The sequence below is a fragment of the Microtus ochrogaster genome, chromosome 4 (genome assembly GCF_000317375.1).
Source record: "Microtus ochrogaster isolate Prairie Vole_2 chromosome 4, MicOch1.0, whole genome shotgun sequence".
NCBI classification, from domain to species: Eukaryota; Metazoa; Chordata; class Mammalia; order Rodentia; family Cricetidae; genus Microtus; species Microtus ochrogaster.
Window position 1 is genome coordinate 92,159,306 of NC_022011.1, and position 20,605 is coordinate 92,179,910.

General features: G+C 45.1%; 1 protein-coding gene across 7 annotated transcripts in view; it reads right to left on the bottom strand.

Moving 5' to 3' along the window:
• The window catches only part of Ctnnd1 (catenin delta 1), a 51,301-nt gene that overhangs the window by 19,261 nt on the left and 11,435 nt on the right, over positions 1 to 20,605 (bottom strand). For 5 of the 7 annotated variants that reach the window (XM_013355716.2, XM_013355719.2, XM_013355718.2 and 2 more), the window contains exons 2-6: positions 8,078 to 8,195; positions 6,561 to 6,850; positions 4,330 to 4,401; positions 3,148 to 3,300; positions 2,317 to 2,849 (exon numbers count right to left, since the gene is read on the bottom strand). In XM_013355716.2, coding sequence (XP_013211170.1) covers positions 2,317 to 2,849; positions 3,148 to 3,300; positions 4,330 to 4,401; positions 6,561 to 6,755 — 953 coding nt within the window. In that variant the 5' untranslated portion in view covers positions 6,756 to 6,850; positions 8,078 to 8,195. The remainder of the gene's footprint in view (positions 1 to 2,316; positions 2,850 to 3,147; positions 3,301 to 4,329; positions 4,402 to 6,560; positions 6,851 to 8,077; positions 8,196 to 20,605) is intronic. The other 2 variants (XM_005346659.2, XM_013355720.2) reach the window with 2 other exon arrangements.

The window sequence follows — 20,605 nt, forward strand, 5'->3', positions numbered from 1 at the left end:
AATGGCAGAGGAATAGCTAGAAGCAGAGTTTTCCAGTTCAGTGGCTTTCCCACTAATTACTGCCTCGCTGTCTAAGTTTGACCTTGCAACCAATCTTGTAGGCCTGAACAGGAAGTAGAAGATGTTTTTGCTAGTCAAGCAGGTTTCTAAGCCCAATGCCACCCTGGAACAAACCTAAGAACCAAGCCCCAAACCCTCTCTATGTGAACTGCCACTTCAAGGGACAACAGGGAATGGCCTGGCCATCCACACCCAACTGTGTCTAATCTCTCTCTGCTGAGGAGGAAGTCCGACCTGCACTCTGGTCCCACTCCCTGGGCAGACTATTCCAGTGATTGATAGCTGCTATCTACCCCAGGCTAGCTAACACCAGCTGAGAGCTGGTGCCCCATCAGACATAAAAGGTGAGTCACATGGGAGTTGAATTTGCTAACTTCGCCGTCTAAAGAAGTGTCAGTGACTCAGGCTTAGATAATAGGGCCTCTACTCCTGTCTCCAGACTAATTCAGTTTATGGCTAGCCAAATACTACCTAATATATTCGAAAAGTAAGTGCCAAGACCTTTGCTTTGAAAGGTCATGAACCTACATACAGAAATTGAGCAACAGCTGCCAGGGTACCCTCACCATATCAAGATAACTATAAATCTTGCCTTAATTCTTGGCTTGGAAAATAAAGACCCTGATTTATTCTAAACTAATGTTTTCAGCCCAAGACCAAGCATGCTTTTTGTACACAAGAACTAAGAATTTTTAAAATAACCTTTTATAAACATGAAAATCAAATAAGAGATATGACAGAGGTACTAATGCATAGCACACAAAGCCTGAACTGGGTACTTTAGAGGGAGGGAGGGAGGGAGGGAGGGAGGGAGAGAGAGAGAGAGAGAGAGAGAGAGAGAGAGAGAGAGAGAGAGAGAGAGCGCGCGCGCCAGGTAAATTGGCACATGCCTCTCATCCCAGCACTCACTGTGTGGCAGCGGCTAGCCGGAGCTACACAGTAATACCCTGTCTCAATAACAGAAATAAAGGGAAGGGAAGAAGGAACAATGGAGGGTGGTTGGAGGGTGGGAGGGAGGGTGCATCTATCAATCACATTCTAAAATGCACTTCCAAAGCAACTACTGCTCATCCAAACAGTCACCCTTCATGTCCCAAAGATCACCCCAAGGAGTAAGTCCCCTCAGCATAGACAGCTAGCTGCTTAGTGACCTTTGGGAGTATTACTAAGGGACCAGGGACCATTCCCTACTCGTTACCTCATAAAACCCTAACTAAATACAAAGTGCCAGGGCTTCTGTGAGGTCAAGAGTGACTGTTTATAAACATCAGGATTAGAACTACAACAAGGACAGTCCTTAAACAATCTTAATTGTGTTCTTTTTTTTTTATATAGTTTATTTGCCCAATTCCCCAGCCCCCTCTCCTTGACACCTCAGCAACCATGAACCTTTTTTTTTGTGGGTTTCTATTTATTTATTTATTTATTTATTTATTTATTTATTTATTTATTTATTTATTTATGATTTCTGTCTCTTCCCCGCCACCGCCTCCCATTTCCCTCCCCCTCCCCTAATCAAGTCCCCCTCCCCCATCAGCCCGAAGAGCCATCAGGGCTCCCTGCCCTGTGGGAAGTCCAAGGACCCCCACCTCCATCCAGGTCACAAAAAGGTCTCAGAACCAGGACCGTGAGCACTGCCAGGCTCCGGGCCTCACACTCTTTGTGGTGCTCCTCACACTCTTTGTGGTGCTCCTCACACTCTTTGTGGTGCTCCATTCTCTATCAGCGAAAGAGAGATCTCGGGCAAAAATTATAGCATAGCAACCAAGTCTCTTCTTCAGGGCACATAACAATAACTAATCACTTTTTGGATTTAGAAATGGCCACAGGATAGTCCAAACTGGCCTTGAACTTAGCTGCAATGTCCCAGCTCAGCCTCCTCAGCAGTGGAATTATAAGCAAAAGTCATCACCTGGCCACAGATGACTTTCTCACCAACTGTGGGGACACACACTTGTAGTCCCAAGACTTAGAAGGTTCAAGGTCCTCCTTTACTATGGTCGCCAGACTGGGGGACAGATTGAGACCCTGTCTCAAAAAGCAGTGGCAAACAGATAAAAACAAAAAAACCACTTAGTGTAACTAAAATGGCTCTAAGAACAAGAAAGGGAAGACAGCAAGTCTACATGTGATGAGCTTCCATGGAGGAGAGAAAGGAAGTGGTGTCCACAGGCTCACTGACCCCGAAAGCTCAGAGGACAATGCTACCCTTCCCCATCTGGACAAAGGAGCCTTTCTTCCCCTCTTCCTGCCCACCTGAGGCGTCGGCGAGGGTCCGACGGTGTTCCTGTCCGGCGAGCAGTGCCGTAATCGGACATCATGCCGTAATCTAGGTCGTCATAGCCCATGCTGCGCTGATCATCCTCCAGCCCATAAGGCTCTGGATGAAAGCGATGCAGATCCACACTGCTCCCCCCTACTCGAACCTGGGGCTGGGGACCATAGACATCTTGTCTACTGGGTGCCCGGTAGCCTTCCATGCTGGGTCTATACCGCTCCTCAATGCGGGTCACCCGGGACAGACTGCCATAGTTGTCACTTCCGCCCGGATAGCCGTCTTCATAGTGCCGGCCATACCCATCTGGAGGGTAGTGGAAGTTCCTAGGAAGAGTTGCCGTGCCTGCCTGCCCCACATAGGGACCAGGCCCCCCATTGCCATTCTTTCTGAAGTCACGGCCCAGAGTCTGGATATAGCTGTTGGAGACCGAGGCGTCCACAGGCAGTCCGTCCGGTCCCATGGGGACTGGCTGTACCGTCCGCGTTGTCACCGTCTTCACAACTTTCTTAACCTTCAGATAAGGAATGAGAAAAGGAAAACCAATTATTGAAGGAAATGAAGAATCTAGGTTTAAATTCCACACTATCCTAAGAAGAAAAAGAGAAGAAACCTCTACCTCCTATCTTTACCTACACATCTCTCTCACCCCACAGACACCCACGTGGGAAGCTGATCCAGCCGTCATATGCCACTCTCTTCCCCTCCATCACATGCCCTGCAGTGACCAACCTGAACCCACCCACCTGGTCAACTCTCCACTAAAGACCACAGATAGCCCATCACTCTACGACACACGAATCCCAGCTTACGGTAGTCTCCGTTCGCCTAGTGGTCCCATCATCTGAGGTCTCCACAGAAACAACAGACATGGCTCCTTCAGGGTCCTCCTCTGTGTAGGTTTCCACAATCTGCCCTGGCTCCTGCATCCTGGGGATAGTGCTATACAGAAGGTGGTTGTGATCCTACGAGAGAGAAGTGACTTAGAAACAACTAGATCTATGTAGTAACAATCCATCCTAATAAGAAACGTTAGCGCTCTAGAGACAGAACATCTCACATCTCGCACTGGCCTCAGGGTTTTCAGAAAGACTGGCTGTCCTCTTCCAAACTTGTAAACGGCAGGGCATGGTAGTACACACCTTTAATCACTGCACTCAAGAGGCCAAGGCAAGAGTATCAGTGAGTTTAAGGCCAGCCTAACTTATAAACCAACCAGGACTACATAGTGAGTCCTATCACAATAAAGTAGTAACTTGTATTTCGAGACAAGGAAAGAGGACAAACCATCCTAGTAGCAGAAACAGCAGATTTAACTTCTCATTCTGTCACTCACTTGAATAGAAACTGTGCTAACTGTTACATCTAATCTGAGTAACACTTCAAGAGAATAGCATACTCAATAAAGATCTTTTAAGATTTAAAAAGAGAATAAAAATAATCAAGAGGGTTTTACTGTGCTGTAGGCAGCACCAGTAGCTGACCTGGTGCAGGCTAGGCAAGCACCCTTCCTAACACTGAACAATCCAGAGCCCTCTTCTGACTTTTACTCTGGCGCAAAGTTCCAGGAATTTCCCAGGCAGACCTTCAACTTTTGATCCTCCTGCCTCAACCTCCAAAGAGACTGGGATTAGATTTGCACCATCAGGCCCAGCAAGAGTTATATTTCAATTTGTTTTAATGTCATTTATCAGATACTCCTCAGTCAGATTTCAGGTAAGCACCCCCCCCTCCCCCGCACTCCTACCAAGAAAGCAACTGCAGTACCTAAGCATCAAATGAGGATACAGGAGCACAATGATAAAAGCCAAAGATTTTTTTTTAAATAAACAAAACTATATATAATTTGGAACAGCACCTTTTTATGTTCCTAAATTAAAGAACTAATTAATAAGTATTTACAATAAGCACTCCAGCACACAGATATGATCACAAAGACTGGAGAAGTAAAAAGATAAAAATGAAGCCATCCAGACCTTGAGTCAAACAATTACCTGGGGTCCGTTGAGTTTCAAATCTGAAAATTTCTGTCTCTCAAGGTCAGCATCGCCCATAAACCGGCCGTTCTGAAACATAGCCCACAAGACAATTTATTTTCTGGCCTTCCTTTGTTCTTTCATACACAAACATCTTTCTCTCCAAACAGAGAAAAAAAGAAAGAAAAGAAAAGGCTTTCAAGAAGGTGTTTGTGGCCTCAAATCCTTGCATCAGTATTCATAAAAGGCCCATAACACTTCTTAATCTTAATTTTACCACATTCTCAACATTGGAGTCAGGTCTACAATTTTGGCAGATGGGTCTCTGGAAAATAACAATGCCAAATGTCAGGGTTTGAGGTCAGTAGTTTCAAGGATGTATCCCTAATGTCTTAAGCAGTGCTCGGGCACATGAGAAGCATTCAAAAACCATGTGCTGAATAAACAGCAGAGTCTCCTACACACAACCTTTTTGGAAAGCCCTAAGACTATAAGAAAAGTGAGAAAAGTTACGTGGGGGGGGGGGGAGGTATACCAAAAAGCTTTCTTTATTGTTCTAGAAATCTTCATGCACTGCTACCATGGGAAACCCCAATTCCAGGAAGCTTTTTAAAGAAAGAAGAGTTAATTCTCCATTTCCAAATATGAAGGAAAGTACTCGGCGGTCCCCTTCAAGAAAAATCTTAATCTTTATCAAGTTATAGCCACAGAACATATCCTAAAATGTTCTTAAATTGCTCTGTCTTAAGCACCAAGAAGACATAACCTAATGACATTATATACACAAAAGCCTGCTTCTTGCTCCTTTCCCAGCAGAACATAGTGAGACCCAACAGCTCAGGACACTCTTCCTCCACCCATTCCCCCTTTACGTAGATGACAATGCTGCAGGGGTAGGAAGTTAAACACGGCTTTCAGGAAGAAGGAAGGGTGTGGTTTCATCGCTGAGCAGAGGTTAAAAATAAAAGAACAAGAGAGAAACCACTAAAGCCTGGGATTCCCCACCTCTAAGCCTGAGCAGCCCCACTTTCCTTCAATCTATCTCATTCCTGACTCTCTACTCAAGTTCCTGTAAATTTCCCTGAACATTGCAAACAGTCTCTTCTAAAATCCTGATTATTCACAATTCAGATTAAACCCACCAATTTTTAGGATTAAATAAGCAGCTAGACATGATTGTAATCCTAGCACTAGGAAGGCAGAGGCAAGAGGATCACAAGTTTGAGGTCAACCTGAGCTACATACTAGTATCTTGTCTTCAAAAATTCCAAAGTCTGGAAATATTGTTTAGTGGCCTGGCACGCAAAAGACCCTGGGTTCATCCCCACCTCCTCATTCGTCAGTGAATAGTCTAGGATGTAACTCTGTGGCAGAGCACTTGCCTAGCATGGTCAGGGCTCTAGAGAATGTCCCTAGCACCACGAAACAAACAAGCAAACAATCAATTAACAGAGCTGAGCATAAGCTCTGCTCTAATTCCACTCAGAGACCTCTTCAGAGGCAGTCACACGCACACACATGCATGCGTGTACACACACACACACATACACAAAACCTCAGATAGAGTACATCACAGTAAAGTCAGACATAAGCCACAAGAAACAGAATATACTTCTTTTTTCTAACACCAGCCCTCCCAAGCCCATCACAGCCAGTTATCCTAAAGACCACCAATGGCTCCTGCAGTTACCTGGGAAACAGCAGAATATTCCCTCTCCAACTCCAATCAATAAAGATTAATAACGACTCCTCCCTCCAAAACATGTTTTACACGCTCAATAAAAAGCACACAAGTAAAATTTGGACCAGGTAAATATACAATCTACCAACACTATAATGCTTTCTGAGAACAAACTGTTCTCTGGATGAGACTGAACAGAGCTAGAAGCTCAAGCTGCCCAACTTCTCCGACCACTAAGCAGACATTCTTCCCCTAATTTTTGACCCTAAGAGAAAGGATATCTCAAAGAAAACAGAAGTGACTTGAGTGTAGCTCCACTGCATTACCATAACTAGACCTGCATCCCTGCCCAGAAAACCCACTCCAGCAAAACAGGAAGTCCCCCAGCTCAGAGGAACAACAAATCCCTTATCTCTTATTCAGTGTTTATCATACCCATGGCACAGTTCATCAGAAGTATACACACTGGACAGCCCAGGGCCAGTAATAGCATCTCATTAGGGATCCATAGGCTTCTCTTATGACCATGCCAAAGTCCTACCTGCGGGTCTGATGGAGAGAGGGTTACCTGATGCCGACGGGTGAGGGTGCCGTTAGCCATGAGTGTGTTGGCATCTTGTGGTGAGACCCGGACGCGTTCCAGTTGCGCCGAGACATGGCGCCGTTCCTCCTCCAGCGCCCGGGTCAGCTTCTCAAACTGGGCCTCTTGTTCCTTCACAGAGGCCAAGATGCTCGCGGTCGACTCCACCTCTGAGTCGTCCATGAAGGTAAGGGGAGGAGCCGCCGCAGGGCAGGATAAAAAGTGAGGTGGACCACAGAGGGAGTAGGAAGGAGGGAGTAGGCCCCCCTCACTTCACACTAGGGAGGGGGCGGTAAGAGAGAGAGAGAGAGAAGAGAAAAGATCACAGGTCAGAGAAGACAGATGAATTGTTAAATCCCCAGTGCCAAAGATGCTCTCTGTAGTTTTACTGCAGTGCAGATAGCAAGACACCATCAACCAAGCTTGAGAGCCCATCACCAAGGTCTTCTCAGACAGAAGAGTCCTTTGCCTAGCCTCTTCTACACTCCACTCTCAACACCTATTGGAAGAAACGGTGGCAGCCCCACCAAAGTCTCTACACTGTTGGCAGGACAGGGAGACTTTGGCATGGGATTAAAATTAGATTATTTCTCCCTGGAAAATTTTGCAGGCTTTATTTTAATCAAAGTCTTAACTCCCTGGTACAGGTAAGCACTTACCGCCCTGCAGGGACAAGTTCCTCGAGATAACAGGGCAGCAGATCTAACCACTCCCAACCCTGAACATTACAAAGGTAGTGGAATGGGGAACCATACTAAATTAAAATGCCAGTTAGAAAATGGAAATATGCTGAGCAGTGCTGGTGCACACTCAGCACTAAGAAGGCAGAGGCAGGAGGATCTCTGTGACTTCAAGACCAGCCTGGTCTACATATCAAGTTCCATCCAGGACAGCCAAGGCTAGAGAAACCCCGACCACAGGGGGGAAAAAAGTTAGATAAGGCCTCTACCACGTTTCCGGCACTTCTGAAGAAGTAGGGCTTTCTATCTTCCAAAACTACATAGCATTATAGAGGGCAAATATGTTAATCGAAACAGCAGAGTGACAGAGATCACGTCACTGCATAAAAAGGCTTAGCCTCTAGCCCTGTCTGTGGTGTGTCCTGTAATCCTACCTTTTCAGAAGGCAAACGATCACAACCCAAGGTCTGATTGGGCTACAGAAATTTGTGGCCAGCTTGGGAAACTTAGCAAAACCTTGTCTCAAAAAGTTGTTTTTTTGTGGCCAGGTATGGTGGCTCATAGCTTTACTCCCATCACCCGGGAAGCAGAAGCAGATGGATCTCTATGAATTTGAAGTCAACCTGGTCTACATATCAAGTTTCTGGACAGCCAGAACTACATAGCTGCCTCAAAACTAGTAAATAAAATGTATATTGTTCAATGGCAAACTAGGAGGAATTTTTTTCCTCCTCCCATATTCCCTTTCCTCTTACCAATCCCCTAAGGAGAAGAAGACACCTAAAATTTTACTTTTTAATTAACAAATATATATCCCATACACACCTGTTAAGAGAAGGGTCGTAATTGATTGGTTTAGCACAGAGAACAGCCCAGTCTAGATTCACATAAGTCATGGAAGCATCCCAGCCACCTCAGCAAGCAGCAAGCAGGAAGGAGAGAGCTGCAGAAATACGTGGAGGAACATGAGAATGGGGGAAATAAACTATACTCAATGCATAAGTACCAGAGGGTAAGGGGGAGCATTAGAAATGACAGGGAGTCATTTAAGATACAATTTGGAATTGCTTAATGTAACAATACCCTTTAAACTTTGCTGTGTTCAGATATCTGGGCCTTGGATGTAGGTAAAGCACAAATTGTACTGTCACCTAGAGTGACTCTACTTTTAATTCCATGCAAAACCAGACCAGGTTATAATGTAGATAAAAACCCACATATCCTCTGTTCCAGGCAACCAATTTGGGGGTGAAATTTGTTGTTGGAATGCCCTTCCCCCTCCTTGCCACCCTTAAGCCAGAAACCTCAAAGCCCAGTCCCGGCATGCCCACAAAGACATTGAGAAACCAATGCAACAGTCATGGTGGGGAAGACATGTGGAGACTAGCCTAGGCTGGGCCTTCTGCTTAGGCGCTTTCCCACGCTCCCAGAGCCCCACCAAACACAAAAGCTTGGGCCTATTTGCCTTAGAAAGTATCCAGCACTCAGCAAGCAAGGGAACCCAGAGGAAACTGATAAACAGGTGCCCAGTGAACTGAATTAATTCAGTCACTAAATAGAGAACATGCCGAACTGTTCCTAAATCCCTCCTACCCAGCCCTGGGCTCCCACAATCACTTATCAACTACTGTTTTCATTCAGACTAAAGCCCAGTGCTACTTCCTCATACTCCTACCCCACATTCCAACAGGCCACCCAAAGGTCTTTAGTAAGTGCTCTTTTTTCTTCTTTCTTTTGCTTTGTTTTTTGTTTGTGACAGTCTCCCAGGCTGGCCTCAGACTCACTGTAAAGCTGAAGCTGGCTGGCCTTGAATTCTTGATCCTCCTTCCTGTCTCTTCTTCCCATGTACTGGAGTATAAGAACTTACCATTCCTGGTTTGCCTTCATCCCATTCATTTAAACACTTGTTCTGGCCTCCTGTGTGCAGTGACCTATGACTCCTCTTCCAGTTACTGATTCTACAGGGCCTGTCAAGTGACTGCACTGCAGTTACCGCTGTGGCAGCCTCCACCCTGTAATCTTCTTGCTAATAAAAGCCCAGGCGACCACTACTATGGGGCACACAGAAACAACACTCCTTGCCGCAGAGAGACGTTGCTTGTCACCATGCCATAAATGGTCACTTTTTGCCCCCACAACTTTAATTCGATACAGAGAGCTAGAAGGAAAGTTAGGGAAAACACTGAGGGATCTAGGTCACAGGCCAGGGTCTGGAGAAGCACCAACTTCTCCAGCATCCTGGCTTTCAAGTTGACCAAATGACTCTGAGAGGAAAGAACAGATAAGTAGAAAATGAGGTCGCATTCTTAGCATGGATATAGATGTTCTATTTAAAAGAGAGAGGCAGTGGCTGTGGAAGCAGGAAACAACTGGCAAGACAAGCCTGGTCCCAGTCCTGACTTCTGGGGGTGGGGGTGGGGCTCCTCCCATCTGCCTGGTGTCAGCAGCTCCACTCCACTGGAGTCAGAGCCGCTGTGAAGACTGTGAGACAGTGCTCTACAAGGTGAGGTAGTGAGTTGTTTCAAGAGTTACATTACTTCATGGTGATGTCTCAGCCCCAAACTATTCTGTGAAGTAGTAGATGAAATTAATCGGATCAAGAACACAACTGATTCTACAGAGTAGACGAGCTGGTTTCTCTACTCCAACTCCATACAGTAGGAGGTCCCAACCTAACCAGTGTTTCTGGGACAGACGGTGTTTCTGGTACCTGGCAGTCCCTGCAGCATTCAAATCTAATACACTCAATCTCATTTCTTCCTCAGAGCCTTACAAGATTGTAAACGAAGAGAACATGAAAAAATGAAAAATTATGGCTTACATTTATTGCCCTGGAAATCACAGAAACCATAAGGAAGTTAAGTTTTACTGCAAATGTGAAAACAGACTCATAGGTGAAAAAATTAACCAAGTTTCTAGAGTTCATAGCAAATTCAGAATTTAAACCTCAGTCCAGAATATTTTTAAAGCTTAAATTCTCTTCTATGCCATGCTGTCCAAACACAAGTCCAAGCAGGGCACATTGGCAAATGCTTGCTTTCCCAGCACTTGAGGTTCAACAAAAGAACCACAGCCTGGGGCTACATGACAACAAGACCCTTCAAAAAAGAATCAATGAATGGTCAGCCCAAGGCCCTTAGACGATTATAGGGAAAGAGAAAAGGAAAGCACACATGGGAAGCTACGGCCTGACACGCCACAGAGAAAGTCTCATAACTTGATGAATCACCTCTTCCTGCCACATACCATAAAGACTGTGCTACAGACCAGACTCTGTAAACCACTGACTGACTAGCTGGTATCAAGAAAAGTCCTCCAAGTCTTTCCAAGTTTACCAATTAATGTTGCCAAACAGATACTTTCTCAAAAAAAAAGATCATAAAGGGGGGTGTTTAATATTGTTATTCTCCTAAGATTATGTTTTATGAGAATAGCTGTTCACTTTTAGTAAGTCACAGGCCTTTGTTGGATGGGAGTCACCCATACTAGAAAGACCTTCTAAGTCTATAGCTTACTCATTCAAGCAATGGCAATGATTAAACAGTCTTGCCGGGCGATAGTGGCGCACGCCTTTAATCCCAGCACTCGGGAGGCAGAGGCAGGCGGATCTCTGTGAGTTCGAGACCAGCCTGGTCTACAAGAGCTAGTTCCAGGATAGGCTCCAAAACCACAGAGAAACCCTGTCTCGAAAAACCAAAAAAATAAAATAAAATAAAAAATAAATAAATAAATAAAAAATAAAAAGTCAGTCTCTTCTGTCGGAACTTCAAGGTAAGTTAAATCAAATCAAACGTCCAGGAGGGCCAAAGAACTGGACAGGGTAAACCAAATAACAGAGCAATAAAACCAATCACCAGCCAAACAGCCCTGGGATGATCTGCTCTTTTGTAAACTGGCTAGACAAAGCTATTTGGGGGCTGGTGAGATGGTTCGTGGGATAAGACTGTTGTGTACCAAGCCTGAAGACCTGAGTTGGATTCCTGAGACTACATGGCAGAAAGAGCAACCCGTTCCCTACTAATTGTCCTCTGACCTCCTCACAGGAGTTACAGTAGTCATGTTCCCAGACATATATACGCACACAGAAGTGTAATTAAGAACATTCTTACAGGAATATAATTTGGTCATAGTGGCTCACATCTATAACCTCAGCACTAGGAGGCTGAGGCAGGAGAATTGATAGCACAAATCATCATTAGCATCATCATCCAAGAACATAGACTTTTAGATCTTGACTATATTCAAGTCCCAGATCCCAACATTTACATGATACTGGGCAAAGTGCCATTTTGCCTCTAAACCTCAGTTTTCTTCTCTGTTAAGGTGGAAAAAATAAACCACATAAGGGTAGCTATGAAACTAAATGAAACAATCCATGTGAAGTACTGAGAGAAAGTCTGAGCATATGGGAAGCCATTGGCCAGTCTGAACACAGCAACCAGTGCGGCAGCGTAAGAAACCACATGCCTTCCTTGCTCCCACCACTCCAATGGAATTCCTTACTTTCTTAACAGCAAAGATTAAATGAAATCCCTGACTTCAAAAGATCTAGGATCCAATCACTAGTTCTGCCCCCCCGCCCAAATCTAGGAAACCTGGGAGAAGCAACAACTCTGTTTAAGTTTCAATACCTTCTGGAGCTTTGATTAATGACTATGCCTATCAGGCCCCAAACACCTACACCCACACCCCCCAACACCCCACATGCACTTCCATGAAACTCAGGTGGATACATCCATACATGGTCAGCCCTGGGTGTGCACTGTGAAAGAAACCCCAATTTTCCCTGTGTTGAGGAGCTCTCTAAGCTTCGATCTTCAGGCTCTGGGGAAAGAGATTACGATCTCCTGTAACTAGTCCCAAAGTCTCCTCTTTTCTTCCTGTTAGTACATTATAAGTCAAAACTAATGCCACAAATGTATGTTCTCTCACTTTGCTATCTTCTGGGGCTATAAAATGATTTTTTAAAGCACCAAGCCTCACACTGAACACCAATCAGTAACACAGAACAAGCAAGCACCTATGACACTGCAGAAAGGCTATGTCCAAAACTCACAGTTTAATGTTCCTGCTTGAACACACACACACACACACACACACACACACACACACACACACACAGAGAGAGAGAGAAAATTATCATTCTGCTTCTAAATCTCAAAGAATCATATTCTGTGAAAACTTTTAAGACTCCGTATGAGAAAGAATGCTTGTACCAGAGTTCCAAGTCCCAGCTCCCAACCCAACCCTCATGAGTTCCCAGCTTCTGAATGAAATCCAGTCAGACTAACAGTATTTCTCACTCCTCTGTTAAGTTCATATCCATACTAAGCCCAAGTCCCTGGAAGGTCTATGCCTGTCATCATAGTTAGCTCAGTGAGACATAAGGACCACAATTTAAGGCATAGTTGGGCTACAAACAACTTCTCAAAATAAAAAAAAAAATTAAAAAGAAACTTCAAGGGCTGGGGATATTAACTGAATAGTGACAGGGCTTGCCTAGGGATTCTGAGTCCTAGTCTATGGCACACAAACCAAAGACCCAAGGACAGAAGAGCACAGCAGTGTTCCAGTTCAGCCTGGGCAACAAAGAATGACAATAACAGTGTTATTAATAATAGTCTAAAGGGGACTCTGCTTACTTCACAATTTCATCTCAACGGAAAACCACCGAGTCACAAGATTTACACCCCAGAAACTGCGGTCTTCCCAAGGCTCCAAGGCTCCACTTTACTGAAAAGGCTAAACAATAGTGTCTTACTGTGTCCACCCTAAGGCTCATTCAAGGAACTAATGGGCCCTCTGGTCCTATCATCTTCCCCTGGGGAAAAGAACACATCTGATTGCAGTGCCAAGGGAAAAGAACTTAAAACACATGAGAGCTTTTTTGCCCCTAACTTACTCTCCACACGGGGCTGGAAGGATGGCACCACAACAGTTAAGAATGCCTGCTGTTCTTCCACAGACCAAGCATGGTTCCTAGCACCCTAGTCAAGAAGCTTTGCTGGACAGATGACTCAGTGGTTAAGAGCACTGGCTCCTGTTCCAGAGTTCCTGAGTTCAATTCCCAGCAACCACACGGTGGCTCAAAACCATCTGTAATGAGATATGGCATCTTCTTCTGGCCTGCAGGCTTAGGTGCAGACAGAACACAGAAGAAGAAGAGGAAGAAGCAGCAGCTTCCAACTGCCTGTAACTCTAGGTCCACTCTAGTTCTTCTGGCTTTCAGGGTACCTGTACACATGTGCACTTACATATATATATATATATATAATAAAAATAATAGTAAGAGTCAGGCAGTGACTCTGGCGGCAGAGGCAGGTGAATTTCTGAATTCAAGGCCAGAGCTAGTTCCAGGACAGCCAGAGAAACCCTCTCTAGAAAATTAATTAAAAAAGATAAAATAAAAAGAAAGAAAAAATAATACATAAAAGCTTTATCTTGTGCTTCTGTGGTTGCTCATACCTGCAATCTAAACGTTGGGGAGACTGAGACAGGGCAATCGATCCTTGGGAGTTGCTAAGTAAGGCCAGCCTGGGCTATATGAGGTCCAGGGCAGCCTCGGTTACACGGTGTGATCCTTTCCCCCTGAAAAATAAATAAATAAAACAGCCACCTTCCCCTAGCTGGCATGGCCACAGGCTGTGTTCTGGAACAATGGACCTGAGAGGACATAGCCAGACTGAGGATAACAGGTTAGGAACATCTGAAGGGTCCGAAGGGCACAGATACATAGGCCACAGAATGGCCAAGGCAACAAAGATTGGCCACCTTAGCCTGACTCAGCTCTAGGTAGCATGTGGCCAAGCAGAGAGATGAACCTGGCTTAGCACGACAGCCCAAGCTAGCTTAGAACTCAGCATCCCTCCTCTCCTCAGCTTCCTGCTGATGGGATTACAAGTGTGCAATACATCCATTTCAGAACTTAATGTTTGGTCTCTTTTTCATTTTGTTTGTTTGAGACAGGGCTACTCTGCAGTCCAGGGCTGGTGTGTGTAACTCTATATAGTCCAAACTGTCTTCAAACTCTCAAATCCTGCGGACACTGGCTATTATACATGATAGATTTGCAGTCCCTACTGTAAATTTAAAACTTCAAAAAGTATATGGCAGTTGGGGAATACAGTTCAGGGCTGCAAAGCTGTCTAGGATGCAGGAAGTACTGCATTCCCTCTCCTGGCTATATAGGCAGGACAACCACTAAAGCCTAGGAGTTTAGGAAACCATATACTGAAAGACATCATCTCAAAAGGAAGGGGAAAAAAAGGACCACTTCTGCCACCATGGCCTCCTAAGGTCAGATACTATATAAAACATTACTGTTCTTTTCCCCCTTTCCTAAGTATCCTAGGAACCCCCAAACCCAGCACATTAACCTTGGCTAAAATTGGGCGGCTTTGAAGTCAAGGAAAGGTGTGACTCCTATTGAGGAGCCCAGGACTGAGTAGCAAGGAAAGAAACAAAACCAGCTTCTCTCTGGAGTTGTCTGACACACACAGGACTGGTCTAACAAGTCCTCTAACCGCTCAGGCCAGGCCAACTCCCTCGGCTCTCCTCCCCCACTAGCCAGGTGCCGCTCTCAAGGCTCTCTCTCTGCACTGGGACAAACACTGAGTTTTCTCTTGAGACATTGACACAGCTACTCACCTAGATCCCTCTGCAACTCTAGCTGAGGGACCTTGCCTAGCCTTATAAGGAAAAAGCGGGGCTCAGGGAGAAGCCGATAAGGAAACAAAGATAAAAGGGAGGTGTGGGGGAGGTGTCAGACTAGAGGAAGGGGAGAGGCCAAATGCCTCTCCCCTTCCTGAAAAAGGAGGGAGAAAAAGGGAAGGCAGTCTACAATGGGAAGTGAGAAAACCAGCAGAATTCCATGATACTGTTTAACTCTCCTCATTTAAAGGGAACTACTAAAATTAACTGTGACACCTTACACCCCCAGGCAAAAAATAAAAAATATGCAGAGAAAAGCTTAACCTTTGGGTTTAGGAAAGGTCGTCCAACTGTCTGAACTTGCGTTCTTTGTTTTACAAAGGCAACATCTCACCCAGCCTTTTACTTCCTATCTACAGCACTCCCTTGTCTTTTGCTCATCATTTGGAAAGACCGTGGAAAAGGTAGAAGCACGCAACTGAGTCACATTCGCCAAGTTCCAACTCCTCAAAGCCTAAGGAGAAGACAATAGACAGCCCTTTGGGGAAACACTTGTCTTTATGACCAACAAAACACTGAACCTAGGAAGAAAGCAATGAGCGGAAGGAAGCATGAAAGTTTATTTTGCCTAGATTAGCAGGTAACAAATGAAACTCTTTTCCCATCTGAATGAAAGATAAAATACGAACCTAGAGTACAGCAATCACCACCTAGAAATTATCAGTAGCATCTTCTCAGTACCTTCTGAAGCAATACCAGTCTGCTTGCCTGTGAGATGGGGTCTAGCTGGTAACTCCGAGTATGTTCCCTAAGTTCTTTGAAATCCCAGGTGGGTTCAAGTGGTTCTTTGCCTCACAGTAGGTGTGTGCACTACTCCTACTGTAAACTACTCCTCAGAAGTAACATTGCTGATAAGTAGTAGAAACATCCATATTCCTTCTTGATACAGAAGAAAGTGTAAGAGCTTTCTATGCTTCCTGTGGTTATGAGTCATTCTAAGTCCACAGAAGTTAAAACAAGAGTTTTCGTCGTTATTTTTTAAGCAGGATATGATAACACATATACACCTGTAACCCAAATACTGGTTAGGCTAAACCAAGAGAATTTCAAGGCTAGTCTGAGCTCGTGCGCGTGCACACAAACACAGCATGTGTTTGAGGAAAGGAGGTGGGAAGTGGACGTGGGCAAGAAGTGAACCCACCCAGAGAGACCTGTGGGGCTTACGTACACTTTAAAAGGCAAACATTCCTCAATTCTGGGGACAAGTGGCTTGTATTCTATTTCAGACTAAGTTTCTTCTTCCTTTTGTTTTTGATTTTTGTTTGTTTGTTTTTTTTTCAAGACATAGTCTCTCTGAGTAGCTTTGTCTGTCCTGGAACTCCCTATGTAGACCAAGCTGGCCTCAAACTCAGAGATCCACCTGCCTCTGCCTCCCAAGTGCTGTGATTAAAGGTTTTCACCACCCAGCATCAGACTAAAGGCTTTCACCATCACCCCGCATCAGATTAAGTTTCTTTGTATAAGGAACAAGCACTCAAGAAAGGTAACATAAAATAAAAACAGAAGAAGAAAGGTAGTGGACAAAAAAACAGTACTCTCTGGACCAATCACCGACTTTTCCATTGACAGTCTCACCTAGAAATCTGGCAAAAAAAAAAAAAAAAAAAAAAAGCCACAGTCACCCCTACCCCAAGAAAGAAAAATCTCACTAAAATATTTTCATTTTTAATGTGACATCTAAGTTAAAAAGCAAAGATCAGGGTTGGGGTGGAGGAGAGAAGGAATTAGAAGCAGGGAGACTGTGTTGGCCAGCATCAGAACAGAGGGGAGGGATTGTTCCAGAGGTATGTTAGCAATCTGCCTCTAGGGCAGCTGTCCTCCTGGGCAATCAAAGGCGTGTGTGTGTGTGTGTGTGTGTGTGTGTGTGTGCGCGCGCGCGCGCAACAAGTTGAGGACTCAGCCACCCAATCCACAAAATGAGAAAAGATGCCTGTTTTCCAGCTGTAATAAAAAGCAGGAAAACAAAACAAGGAAGAAAGGGGCCAAGGAGGACAAAATGTCGCAGGTACTACAATCCCAGGAAACTACCGACCTTCCCAGTTATGGTTGACGCTGAAACCGAATGGGCGGGTACCTGTGTGTATGTAGCAAGTGTCTAACTGAGGGTTTCCAGCATTACCAGTCTCTTTGTCCCTTTCGGACCCAACAAGGTTTCAGCAACATACATACATAGTACATCAACGTTATCTAACTAACATCAACACCCTTCTAGAATTCCATTCATAATTAAATCCTAAAGATTCATAAATAAGCACACACAAACTCAGTAAGCTCTTCAATGCTAAGAGATCAAGGCCATTTATATAACTCAAGTGCTAAGATGTAAAAGGCAACAGTCAGAACTCATACTCTCTAATCCCTCAGAGTAGCTAGATGCCCTGAGACCCATTAGACACACAAAGGCTGCTCTCTTCTCAGCAGGGCTCTGTGGCAGAGCTGCTCTCCAGGGACAAAGACATCACCCTCTCTGTCCCCCACTCCCAGCTTTTCTCACTTCCTGTCACAGGAGCACCAGACCACAGTCTCCCAGAAACAAACAAATACAAAGTGCTGGATTCTGGGCTGCAGGCCAACCACATTCCAGGGCATCCTGTCTACCAATCACCAGCTAGAGCTCATGCTTTGCCCTGCTCAGTTCCTTATCATGTTCAGGAAAACAACCCTCCTCTTAGCCTCAAGCCAACACTACAGAGGACAAAGCTCAGGCCTTAAAGAATCAGCAGAAAGACACTATGTGAAAAGACCTAAGTAAGAGTCTGGGGGCAGGAAAGGATTTTAAAAACCACCTGGCAGTTGTCTCCCTGTGGAGACCCCGAAGTGGGGTGCAGAAAGCTGGAGCTGCTCTTCCAGTAGGCACAACCACAAGTGGCGCAGCCCCAGAAAGCACCACCAATGACAAGCTGATCACCAACAGGAGACTGGGTCTCCTGTCACATTCTTTATCGCCCATTTTCGTTGCTTTCAAAACTTTCAAATTTCTCTACATGTGGAATTAATTCCTAAAGCCAGCCCCACAGAGAACAAACAAAGGCAGCAGACTCCACCCTGCAGAAAGGCAGTTTATCAAGTTCTGAGGGCAAAGTTCCCGACTTCCCAAGAGAACAAGAGGAGGGCCACTAGGAATTGCACTGTAGCCCAGGCAGCAAAGAGGTTGAGACAGCAACCTCAGCTTTTCTTACAGCCTAGTCAGAAAAGAAAGCACTGGCTGGCTCCGAGAATGGGCTAAACTATACATTTTCTATTATCCTGTACAGCCCATTGGAAGTAATCCTAACTCCAGAAGCAAACTTTAGACAGAGGTCAAGTTCCATCAATCAGAGATTCCTGAGATCCAAAGAAAGAACACCCTTTGCCCAAGGTTCCGTTCACTGTGCATAAACAGCCAAGCTCAGCAGATACTTCTAACCGGAAGAACATTCCAAGCCAAGAACTAGTAAAATGCCATCTCTCTCATCTTTTCTCTCCTTCCTTCTCCTAGCCACCCTCCCAAAACCTGCTGGAAACTCTATTGGCTAACTCCTGAATCTCTGGCTAAACGATCTCTACAGCAAAGGGGCACAAGTTTGAGGAATTTTGTCCTTATCTGGACCTGACACAGTCAGATGAAAGGCCTGGCAAGAGCATACATACACAAGCCAGCTATTCTAGTCGACAGAAAGCAGTACTTAGCAATTCTGTTGGAGAGCAGCAGGACCTGGCCATTACAAACCCCACTGACGCACACACACAAAAGTGTCCAATGTTTTACCTTAGCCCCAAAGTTTATTCTCTTTTTCTCAAGAATTTTGAAAATAAGCTACAGTGTTCCCTTGCTCATGGCCCAAACCAAATAAATGAGAGTTGATCAAATACTAGGAGATAGACCTACAAAATGAATTCTTAAAAGCATCTAAGGAAGTTTTCTGAAATAAAGCAAGAAAAAAACTAGTTGTAAAAGACATCCCCCACGACAGCACTAAACACCCCCTATTCATGGTGTTGCTGCTCTAAGAAGGTGTCGGGCAGGTCTGCGGCAGACTAAACAGGTGAACTAGGGAAGCAGCGTTGACTCAGGGTTGCCATCACCCTGGAGTGTGAGCCAGCGAAGTACAGTCCATCAACTACAATTTAACTTAACTTCACTAGAGATCCAGGGTTGAACTATCTCTGGTTCTTTCAGACATATTTGGAAAACTCAACTAAAGGACGAGTTAACAAGAACATCCCTGTAAGGCTCAGGACCTTAGGTGAAGGATGAATCTGTTTGCTATCTAGCTTCCTGCATCAAGCTCCAAAGCTGGAAATGGAGGCTCACATCCATAAGCCCAGCGCTGGGACATGGAGGCAGGACAAGTTAGCCTGGACAATGTGATGAGACTTCATCGTAGCATTGGGAAGGCAGAGGAAGGGGAGATAGAATGTGTCTCATAGAGTCAGGCTAGATTCCAAACAGTCGGCTTCCCAGAGTGAAGGGAGCCTAGGAAGCTATGGCGCTCCACTACCCAGCTCCAGCTCCCGGACGCTCCTCTCTCCAGAGGGTTTGATGAAGGCACCAGCTGTTCCCACTACTTTTCCTCCCCCTCCTCGAGCTCACATCAAACAGAGAATACAATTGACCGGTCCGTAGGAAGGAGGAGCCTGGACTAAAATAGCAGGAAGAGTGCCAACTGGCCCCACTTGGAATTCTTGCTTGGCTCAATTTAAAAATAAGGAACTTTTGTCATCCACTCCCTCTTTCCAGTTCTCTCTACAATCTGCCTTTCAGTGTCCAATGAGTTAAGTTTTCCCCAAAACTCCTTGGTCAGAGAACACAGGGGAGTGCACATAAACAGGCTGGATGTAAAATAATGTCTGAGGGGTGGGAAGGTTTCCTGAACAGCAACTTCAGTACAGGCTTCCCCCTCCCCTACCAAAAAAAAAAAGCACAGAGGCAAAGGGGAACACACAACTCAACATAAACATTATAGTAACTATTTCTTAAGGCTTGGGTAACAGGTGAGATCAATAGCACGTCCTGAATGAATGTAACTCCCAGTGGAACAGTTGCCTAGCATGTATGAAGTGCTAAACCAATCTGTAACACAGAAGAAGAAAAAGAGGAAAAAAAGACTACATGACCAACCTCCTCCCCTTCTCCCCCACCCATATTCCAAGTTGGCCAAAGTTGGCCAAGAAGGAAGTTAAGGAAGCCAGCATTTCCCTTTCAGACAGGAAGTAAATTAGCCCTTCCTGTGAGTTTTAAACAAACTGTACAGCTGGGGTTTCAATGCTAACATCCTCTCTTGCATTTGTTCCACAATTTCAAAATTGCAATGGGAGGGGGAACGGAGCCATGCTCTAAGTTTCCTTTAACGGGCAACTTGAGTTCTCCATACCACATATTGGCATAACCTTCAAATCAGCATTAACATGCAATCCCAAAACAATACTGGGTAACAAATAAATAACACCGATAAGCTCGGATTAACCAGCTCTAAGTCGTCTCCTCATGCCGACTAAATATCCGTCCACCTGAGACTTCAACCTGGAGGCCACAATCATTTGGAAATTAACATTTTCAAAAAGGCTACACAGTGCCGGGTGGTGGTGGCGCACGCCTTTAATCCCAGCACTCGGGAGGCAGAGGCAGGTGGATCTCTGTGAGTTCGAGACCAGCCTGGTCTA